The 10,983-nt window shown below is 36.5% G+C and overlaps 1 protein-coding gene across 2 annotated transcripts; it reads left to right on the top strand.

The window, feature by feature from the left end:
• Positions 1-1,645: 1,645 nt before the first annotated feature.
• On the top strand, positions 1,646-7,054 carry tent5c (terminal nucleotidyltransferase 5C). 2 transcript variants are annotated; one of them, XM_065248987.1, is made up of 2 exons: positions 1,646-1,703; positions 2,848-7,054. In XM_065248987.1, the coding sequence occupies exon 2, from the start codon at positions 2,869-2,871 to the stop codon at positions 4,027-4,029; it is 1,161 nt and encodes a 386-aa protein (XP_065105059.1). In that variant the 5' UTR covers positions 1,646-1,703; positions 2,848-2,868; the 3' UTR covers positions 4,030-7,054. The 2 variants fall into 2 exon arrangements, with proteins under 2 accessions (XP_065105059.1, XP_065105058.1); XM_065248986.2 differs by lacking the exon at positions 1,646-1,703 and adding an exon at positions 1,775-2,041.
• The last annotated feature ends 3,929 nt before the right edge of the window (positions 7,055-10,983 follow it).

Here is a 10,983-nt window from a genome sequence, read left to right as displayed (position 1 = left end):
AACTCCATGTGTTGTTTGGTTACAAACTCTTTCTTCTTTAAAGTTTTGATTTATATCTTTGATGAGGTCATCAAAAAGCAACTAAGATAAAGACCAGTTACTGCAGTAAACCCCCAGATGCATGCTGTTAGTTTCTGGTTTCGGTAATGTTGTAATAACACACTGTCATATATCATTTCCACTCTCTTAAACAACACGTCTTTGTATCCTCATTGTATGCAAAAGGCATCCTATTAGCTCATCACCCCATATGTTTTAATCTTTACAATATCCTCATAATAAATTACACCTCATGTGACAAAATTCCTAGGAAAATTAACAACATTTTTGCAGGGTTTTTACAGGAACTTCTCAGAAATATTCAGGAATATTAAGGATTGGATGTGGTAAGGCAACTTCTGCTTTAATTTTAAATGATTTAGGATGGTAATATAACGTTCCTAGTCATAAATGTCAGTGACACAGGGACTAACATCTTCTTCTTTTATCCTCATATAATTGTCTGCAAGTCACTGACGTCAAGTTAGATTAACACATACCTGTTAGGACAGTCCCTCTGATCCAGTTTCTAATTCGCTCTCCCTTTCTCTTTAATTTTTCCCTTTCTCAGTCATTCACAAAAGTCATACTGACTTAGATCTATAACATAAACCCTGTTTTCTCACATCCGATTGAGTAATAGTTTCCTGTTTCGCATTCTTGTGTAATTTATACCTCATCATATATCAAGTCTGAGGGATAAAACTAAGACGAAATAGCAAACTGACAAAAACATTCCCCATCATATCTTCATTGGAGTCTGCATTTAGTCTTACTAATGTACTCAGAAGGATAAATATGCTAATTTTATGTTCCTGTAGTTTCCCTGTAGTGCTCATATACTCTTTTTTTAGTGTTAACCCTTTAACACTACGCCTTCAAATTCTTCACCCACCACCACCAGTGACTCATCCTGTAGCCTGTAGACCACTTAGTTTCTAAAAAGTGCGCATGAGCTGCTAAAAAATCCATATTTTCAACAACAAAATATAATATTGATTTGTGTCTATTTTATTTATTTGTGTGTTTTTTTGCAGCACCTGACCACATTGAATGTACACAATGCAGGTGGTTTATAAAGACATTTAACCCTAGACCTTTAAAAAAATAACATATTTTGAATTTTTTACAAGCATTATGCAAATGAGAAAATATTTCCCATAATAAAAAAACACATTACTTCCTTCCTTCTCGTTCACTATTATTTTATATTATTTTAGCTATTGGTATAACTTATTTCAAGTTTATTTCTAATTATGTTATTCAGCATTTAATATCAATTAATAATATCAAACAACAACATATTATTATGTTATCATGTTTTTCATAATAAATAGTATTGTGTAAATAAACACTTAACTGACGAGAACAAGCAACAAATTTTATTTAACGGATAATACTTTATAATCTCTCATTTTCAAACTTCATACTATCAAATGTGTTATTTTTATTATAATTATTTAGTTTTATATTTCAGCTACTCTTTAAAAGTCTAACGTCAGATTCGCCATGTGCCCGTGGTCACCTGGCAACACAAAAACCTCTCCAGCCAATCACAGGCGTCGATGGCGCATTGATACAATCAAGTAGGCGTATGTTTTTAAATTCCATAGACCCTCAGTCCACATACGCCTTGTGTTGCGAATCCTGCTATGTTAGTGTTGGTAAGTAAATCGCGGATACATTATATATATTCTTATATTCTATATACGCACTTATATTTGGATGTGTAATATGTATATTTCCCCGTGTTGATATTACGGCTTGAGTAAAGTAGTGCGCAGTTGAGGTCTGGGTAATGTGGCTGTGGTTGTAGCTAGTAGCTCTTCGGCTGTTAGTTATAAGAGGGCGCGCATGTGTGAGCTCTTCAGAACTGAAGCTCTGGCATTTGACGCACACTGCTGTACGGATGGATGGAGGTATCGATGCGAAATCTTATTTGACATCCACTACTTTGTGTCTACCACGCTGCTGATCACCTCAGGTGGATTGACTGAGAACAGTAGGTTGAACATGTCCATATATTATAACTTTATGTACGTGCGTTTGATTAAGATGTAATGCGTAGTGCATCCGTAAGGTTTTATTTGAGTTCGCTAACGTTACTTGGATTTATTATTATTTCGTTTGTTTGGTTTGCGTGTCGATATATCACGTGCATTTTCTCTCTTAAATGTTTGTGTGTTTTATTAACACGTTTTTTTATTAAACCACTTTGGTTTTTTTTTTATGGCTTGGGGGCACGTGGTGGGATGCAAATGCATTCATTTCTATAACGTTACATTAGATTGCTGTTGTAAAAGTTGTTTAGCTTGCTTTTATTTGGCGTCCTGAGAGACATTTATATAATTCAATATAATATCAAGCTTTTAAGTTCACATAGTAGTTTTAATGTTCGATTAAGTTTGATGTTTGATGTAATTTTGATTATATATAAATATAATATTTAAACAAATCAGTTTCGTACACCGTCAATGCTTCATGTCGTGACTTCTGGAAAGCCCAAAAGTCACTATGTTAGCTTTAGCTTTAAATATGTGTGAACCTGTTGGGCAGTCAATCTTATATGATAGTATGTTTTATTTAAAACATACATTTTATTATATATTTAAATTGAGTGTTGTGTGTGTTTGTCCCTTTTTTAAGTAAATCAATCTGCTGCCACGGTTTAAGTTAAATTCAGGCAGATTATTTATAGCCATCCTGTAGTTTCTTGCTGTTTGGAAAAGTTTGATGTTTTAGTTCAAAGGTTTTAATAGTGCATATTATCAAAGTCTAATCTTCTTGTGCATTCCTATTTTATCCCAGGAAACTGCCTAGATTGCAACCATGGCCTCAGCCTCATCCAACAGTGAAAGTGAATCCCAAAGTGTCCTTACCTGGGAGCAAGTGAGCCGCTTGAATGATGTGCTGACGGAGGCCGTGCCAGTCCACGGGCGTGGGAACTTTCCTACCCTGGAGGTACGGCTGAAGGATATTGTCCAGATGGTGAGAAACCGCTTGGAGCTTCGGGGCATTATGGTCAAAGATGTTCGTCTGAACGGCTCCACAGCCAGTCACGTGCTGGTGAAGGACATCGGTTGGAGTTACAAAGATCTGGATGTGATCTTCAGGGTGGATCTTCCTCGGGAAGAGGAGTTTCAGCTCATCAAAGATGTGGTTCTGAGCACTTTGTTGGACTTTCTGCCTGAAGGGGTGAACAAGGAGAAAATCACTCCCATGACCCTGAAGGAGGCCTACGTTCAGAAACTGGTCAAAGTCTACACCGAGCAGGACCGCTGGTCTCTCATCTCCCTGTCCAACAATAACGGGCGCAATGTGGAACTTAAATTCGTGGACTCGATCCGCAGGCAGTTCGAGTTCAGCGTGGACTCGTTTCAGATCGTCCTGGACTCTGTGCTCTCGTATTACGACATCTCGGAGAACCCCATGTCTCGGCACTTCCATCCTACGGTGGTCGGGGAAAGCGTGTACGGTGACTTCGCTGTCGCATTGGACCATCTCAGGAACAAGCTCATTGCCACCAAAAGGCCCGAGGAAATCCGTGGAGGTGGTTTGCTGAAATACTGCAACCTCCTGGTGAGGGACTTCAAGCCCACGGACGAAGAGGAGTTTAAGGCCTTGGAGCGTTACATGTGCTCGCGTTTTTTCATTGACTTTCCCGACATCGGTGAGCAGCAGAGGAAACTGGAGGCTTATCTGCAAAGCCACTTCATCGGTGAGGAGAAGAACAAGTACAACTACCTCATGATCCTGCGCCGGGTCGTGAACGAGAGCACGGTGTGCCTCATGGGACACGAGAGGCGGCAGACGCTCAACCTCATCTCACTGACAGCGTTTCGGGTGCTCGCTGAGCAGAATGCCATACCTGATGCGTCCAGCGTCACCTGTTACTACCAGCCAGCTCCGTATGTCAGAGACCTGAACTTCAACAACTACTACGTGGCCTCTTGTAACCAATCCATTCCGACTTGGTTGCCTTGTAACTAAGAGACAAAACGATGCCCGACTATCAAAATCCAAAACGCAAGATGGCCACGTAGCAATATATTTGGCCAAAAGGGATATCCCCTCTGTAGGCATAAAGGATATTTAAAATGACAAGTATTCTAATTTTTTTCTTTCTTTTTTCTTTTTCTTTTTTTTAATTCCTTCTCTACAGAGGTGTCAAGTCATTTCTGATCCAAAGTGATATATTTTAGAGTTTGAATTAAGTACATTTGTTTGCCTTTGTTTTACTTCAATATTTGAAAATGTCAGATTTGATTTTGTTGCTCTCATCTCTGTCCCTGATCTGAGCGATTAATTTTTTCAATACTGAAAAGAATTTCCATAGTGCCTTAATACACTATAACCCTAAAAATGAAGGAAAGTAGATATTGGGACAAATTGTGTTTTACACACACACAAAAAAAAAAACATAAAAGCACAAAGGCTAAAAAAATATTAATAATGTTCTTAGAAATATGGAGAGAAAAAAATACAAAACAACAAAATTTGGAAGAAAAAGACGTAAGATGTAAACACAGGTGAAGTAGGTACTCTAGGCCTTGAGTTTTTTGGTACACTGGTGGGCAGCTAAAGTAGTTTTTGTTCTCATGAATTGAAATGTGACATAATCTTGTTTTTACGTTTCAGTTTGCTGTGTGAATGCATAAAGATTTGTTTTTTTCCTGTTCCACCCTACATTTTGTTCAATCTCGCACTCGATGTGAGATTGAAATTGGTTGCAACATGTACAGTAAGACGGTTTGTCATTTCCCTAAAGAGCTAAAAGAGCAGTTTATAAGCAACATTATGAACTAAATTGAAGGATCTCTGTTGTAAATGTGGGTTGATCTGTCATTATTGTGTTAATGTGAACATGCATGTGTATTGAACGCTGAGAGTTCAGGCATCTCCATACAAGGATCAGCGATGAGGATCAGCAGTCCTTCTCGCTGTCATTAACAGACTTAGCAGAGCAGTGTGTAACAAGACCTCCACTCTTCTCCGGCCATGCCAACCGGTGTCACCCTGTTCTAAAATTATCCCTCGCTGCGCCTCAGGATGTGCCTTGAATGGACCGTGTGTGGGCTGGAATTTGTAGTGGGGCGACCGTCTCCGCCACGCTCCTGCGTCACTAGATGAAGGACGAATGCTGGTATGTCACAAATCCTTTTCTGGTAATAGAGGGCTGGAGGACACCATTGCTGATTCGAACGGATGTTAATGCATTTCTGTGTGATGGATTCCATTCCAGTTTTGGCTCTGACCGATGTTGCTTGGGTTGCTGCTCTTGATCTTTATTGGGTTTTCGTGTCTGCTGTCTTGCATCAAGGAACATTGCAATAGTCAGTAAACCAATTCTGGGGTTTCTTTGACAGTATTGAATTGTGATGGGCTATTCTTGTCCGTCCCCCTGTCATGCCTGTGCTCCTCATTCACCGTTAGTCTATTCAAAGACATGCTAGTGCTAGCATCGTTACATAATGCCTAACAGCTGCCCTTCTGCTCACGATTCACAGCTTCTGCTGGTTCAGCTTGTACAAGCACACGCGGTAGATAATCAAGAGAGTCACGTTCCATCTCTTATCTGCTGTCGCGCAGACTTTAAAAGTTTGATGAAGGGACACGCCCCCTTTCTGTGGGTCATTGAGCAGGAAGGAATTTTTACTGTATGTGTGTGCTTGTTTTTTTTTTTTTTTGTGGACCAATGTCTGAGTCAACAGCACAGCGCACTGATGCCTTTTGTGATCATCTTAATCTAGACCTTGTACCTCATGCTGTCTGTGATCAGAATCCATTCAATAATGCTAAAGTGAGCGAATGACATCTCGTACGTCTAAGAATGTCTCAAACCTATCCCAACCTCCCCTCGACTCAAGTTTATTGTCAGACTTATTCCCCATCATGTTTGGTTGTCTAGTCACTCTCTATGTCTCATCTTTGTCACCCTTTTGCTCTTATCCAAAGCAAGACGTGTTCAGAAAGCAGCCTTTTTTAATAACCAAGGCCAAATTTAATAAAAACCCCATGTGAATTGCACTTTACTGGTCTTGTAAATTTGCAACGGCCTTATTTTTTTGTAGTACATGGGGTGAAAGGTCTCAGGGAGATGTCTGGATGTGAAAGGGCTTCAGTGTATCCTGAGGATCAGCAGACGTCCTGATAACTAAATTAGTTTCGAGTTATAGGTAAGCACAAAAGTGACACTCACGCCAAGTAGGAGCGCTCATCTCAAAACTGGTTTAGCTATTTTTTCCCTTTAGGGCACCGATATGATCTGTAGTCGTTTGCCAGCAGAACCTCACCTTGATATGTGCTTTTTGAACATGCTTGTGAGAGAGAGAAAAATGAAATGTGTCTATATGCTTTTATCTTGTCCAGATGCGTTTCAGACAGATAAGACTGTGTGATAAGACTTGGTGTGTTTCCCATTTAAAGCATGTTTCTTAGAAAAGGGAGTGTTGAAAATAGAATTGCTTTGTGTTTTGAATTCATATTGTGTGTGTGTGTGTGGTGTTACTTTTTGTCTTTTGTCAGCTGTAATTCCATATTTCCAGTGTTACTCCCTCTTTCTTCAGTAGACAAAGGTGTTGGAGCTTTTGTAATGTTGCTCTGGTTGCATCTGTAACTGTTTGTTTATGTACAGGGGAGATTTTTTTGGATTTGGACATGCTTGTTTAAAGTGCAAGTCTTAATGATGATTGAGGCCTTTTTGAAGCCCTTTTGCCATGTTGCAAGAAGAGTTATGGATTTCAGCAGGATTTGTTTACTTTTTTGTTTGTTTATTTGTCTTTGTGAGGATGTTAATGATTGTGAGTTTAAAAAAAAGTGAATGATGGAATAGGTCTGTATATGAGAAGCACTATATATTGTTTTGAAATTGTCTTGGTAATTGATGTAGATCATGCTGTCATTATGCCATTTTGTTTCTCAGCACTTTTACCTCACTATGATTTTCCTTTGGATGGAATAAAGAATAAGGAAAATGTGTATCAACGGGAAAAAATAAAGTATTGAAAGCCCATTATATTTCTTGCTCTTTTGTTCATAGCTATATTTTCCTAAAATGTATTTATTTTTTTAAAAAAGATAAACTGATATGTATAATAAAATATTTAGATTTGTGCACTGTAAAAAATATGCAGCGTTTTTGCTAAATCAACATATTTTGTTACTTTAACTTAAAAAAAAAATCCAGTTGAAATAGTTTAACTTAAGTTGTCAACTTTTCACAAGCAAAAACTTAAAATGGTGAATTGACTTGCAATACCAAGTTGTTTTAAGTTCATGCAGTTGTTTATGGGTCTCAGAGTAATTTAATAATAATTTGTTTTAAATGTCAAATGTTTACTAGTCAAGAGAAAGGCATGCTTTATTGTGATAATGATAATGATAAAGACTGATATTGTTTAAATGATCTGTGTGCACTGAGGTGTTTATTCCCAAGGGTTCTCAGGCCTCTGTGGTGTTGTTCATTGCTGCATTGCTTCACTGCCCTTAAAAGCACAAGTATGAATCAGCAGTCTCTGCTGTCGGCCTCAAGCAACTCTCTGTAGAATTGATATGAATCATTCATACAAGACAAGAATTAGTTGTTTTATACTCGAAAAATGGTGGGTTGTTTCAACCTTTATTTTGGTAAGAACTAAGAAAAGGTTTCTTTATTACTCAGCATTTGGGTTTGCCCATATTTGCCACCACTACTGTATGGGTTGAAACAACCAATGATTTTTTTTTCTTCTATTTTTGAAAAGTAGTAGAAAAGTTTTCATGTGTAAGCACTCAGTCTCGTTTATTCATGATGAGATTGTACTGTGGTTATCAGAAAGCTTGTTGTAATGTGTAACACGAGTCCGTTTAAAGCTCTGCCATCAGTGAATTGTAGCCTAATTCCCTAACCAGTATCTGTTTACAGATGCTAGTACATTTCAGCACGCAAACCATGAAATGCATCTTGCCTTCCTGGTAGTGTTATTTACACTTTCATTTAACAGCATTGTGACGTCTGTTTTTTTTATCAAGTTCTGTTTTCTTATACAGTTCATTTTAAGTAACCCAGTTTGAGGCTTATTTACAAATAGTTTCCCATAATTTAAACAAATTTAAATAAGTCATTTAAACCCTTTTTGACTAGTGAGTGCTCAAACTTAAACAATTTTATTTTTATAATTTATAGCAATAATTGTAACTAGTCAAAATTGTATTGAAATTCAAGTTGTTTGTACGTTTAAAGCGAGTATTGCTTTAAGTGCAACAAGGAATTAAAAAAATTCTAACAAGTCGTAAAAGTGATTTGTTTATTTACTTAAATGTAAACATTAAAGTGCAAAAATTACTTTTTACAGTGTATGCTAAAGAATGTAAAAAAGTACAGTTGAGTTAAATTTTTTTTTTATCAAATACAGATACTTAAAGTACTGAGTCAAGTTAAAGCGTAGGCTACTCTGAGCTATTCTGAAACACCATGTATTTCAATACACTAAAAATCAGTTTAAGTATGTCTGGTATTTAGTATAACTTTTCAATTACATTGAAAAACCTGAGATGACTGTCTATACTTTAAATGATTATATTTGTAGTGTATAACAATCAAAATTAAATTTAGCACAAAAAAAACAATGTACTACAAATGTGCTGATACTTGGATATATTTTTTGTAAATTTAAGAATACTTTATTTTCACCTGATAACAGCTACTTTATATTCCACTAGCCTATATTTCATTAAATTTCATTTAATTCCTAGTTACATAAAAAAATCTAGTGCTTTTTTACTCAAGTTAAAGTATATACGAAACCTGAGAGAGGCCATGCATATTATTATTTAGCATCATGACTTTCTCATGATCTCAACAGAATTTTTTTCTCTCAATAACGACTTAATTTTCTGGTGACCTCAACATAACAGAGGTGGTTTTCTTGTGAACCTGACATGATACAAATCCCATGAGGTAATTTCCTCTACATAATATTTAGTGTATTATGAAGTGGACTGATGTATATGCACTCTTAAAATGAATGTGTTAACACATCTTGTGTCACATCTAATGTGTTGTCCTTAACTTGACACATCTCTGTTATTTCTGGAACAACACAATAAAAAATTTACATTCTTTCTTAGAGTGTGAGTGTAGCTAATATTGCCCAAGAAGGACTTAATAAAAAAAAGTTGGACAGTTGATGTTTGTGAATTTAGAGAACATCTCTAAAGTTATAATGCACATGTTTCTATCTTCAATAGCATTTAATACTTCGTTTTAATAAATATCAAAAAACTAAAAAATTGCTAAAACAGAAGCATGTATATTAATGTGTAACTTTAAAGACAGCCTTAAATTCAGGACTGTCAAATTTACAGCTTAAGCGAATCCCTGTTCCAAGTAAAATATATTTTGTTCATCCATGCTTATTTCGCTAAATATGCTACTGCTCTTGCTGTCTTTAAACAAAACAACACATTCTGTTGAGTACACACAAGCTTTAATCACATCACAAGAATACAATTTTTGTTGTCGAGATCACGAGAAAACAAGCAAGCAAAAATAATAGAAGGCCTACACGGTCTCTCCCGGACACGGAAAAGTAGAAGTTTGTATTAAGTAATGAATGTAAAAAACAACTTGTTTTTCTGAAGTGGAGTAAAAAGTATGATATTATGTGTGGAAAATGTAGTAAAGTATGTTTTCCAAAGAAAAACACTGATAAAGTACATGCAGATATCTGGAAAAATGTACAAAAGTAGGAAGTAAAAAACTCCACTACTGTCCACCTCTGCTAAATGCTATTTTTGTATATTACACTCGGGCAATCAGACGTACGTAAATCCACTTCTTTGAAAATTGAATGTGTATTTGCTTAGTTTCAATGGTTCATTAAAAACATGTAGAAGAAATTGCTTTTGCAGTTCTCTTGGCTCCACACGCTGAAATGAATATTATGGACATGCAGCTGTACAAGGACGGTAATCAAAGGTTTAGGACGGTCAGGCCATATTTGCATCAAGTCCCAGTGTTTAGTCATTGGAGTCAGATGGGAGGGCAATAATCGGTGAAAATGGTCAGCCAACAATGACTGATTTCTGGAACGGTCCTGACAGAAACATGTTGAACGAAACAATAAAAGCACAGCACACAGCAGAATCTTTACAGCAGTACAGCACAATGTCTAGAGTTTCCTCTCTATTCACTTCACTACTATCTTTTATACGAGACATATGATAGACAGAAAGTTCCTGCTTTAAATAATCAGCCTTTATGAGTTATATTGCTGACTAACACATGCCAGCTTTCTGTGTACGCCAAGGCTATTCTGGGGAGAGCATGTGTTTGTTAATGTGTTTTAACATAATGATTATGTTGCTTGTCAGCTTGATCGGTGCTAGTTTTAATTTGAATGAACTGTTGTTTGGCCATGCTGGTGCTTTATTTGTAATCAAACAAATGATGTATTTTGGGAAGTTTGGTTGAAACATAGGCTTGTCCCTTTTTTTTTTAAGAAAAAAAAGGATTTTAATTAAATCAAAGCTATGCTTGCTAATTATCTGCAGGCATTGTTAGGGTTAAAGACATTCATATTTAAGATAGCATGAAGCAAAAATCTGCTGTACTGGGTGGGTCATAATTATGTTTGTTGTTCCATACAAGCAAGACTGTAAAAACAGTAAATGTGAATATTTGTAATACTTTGCAGTTTATTTTCGTACTGTTTGCTTCCTGTTTTTACATCTCGTAAATGTCACATGGAAAGACAAACTTAAAGAGGAAACTCAAATTCACAAACATTTGCTTGCTTTTGTGGTATTGCGACGTTAGATCTGTTATACAGCGAGTGAAATTCAACAACATCTAAGATTAGACAAGATAACCCGGTGTTTAATATCAAAGGGTTATTAGTAATAGTTTTATAGTAAGCTGAAGTGGAACAGAAAAACTGTCTTTTCCCAGTATGTACGAAACCG

This window comes from Paramisgurnus dabryanus, chromosome 15 (genome assembly GCF_030506205.2).
Source record: "Paramisgurnus dabryanus chromosome 15, PD_genome_1.1, whole genome shotgun sequence".
Lineage (NCBI taxonomy): Eukaryota > Metazoa > Chordata > Actinopteri > Cypriniformes > Cobitidae > Paramisgurnus > Paramisgurnus dabryanus.
This window is presented reverse-complemented; position numbering and strand designations above follow the sequence as displayed.

Coding starts and splice junctions, on each gene's coding strand:
- tent5c (XM_065248987.1), top strand. CDS start 2,869: ATGGCCTCAGCCTCATCCAACAGTGAAAGTGAATCCCAAAGTGTCCTT.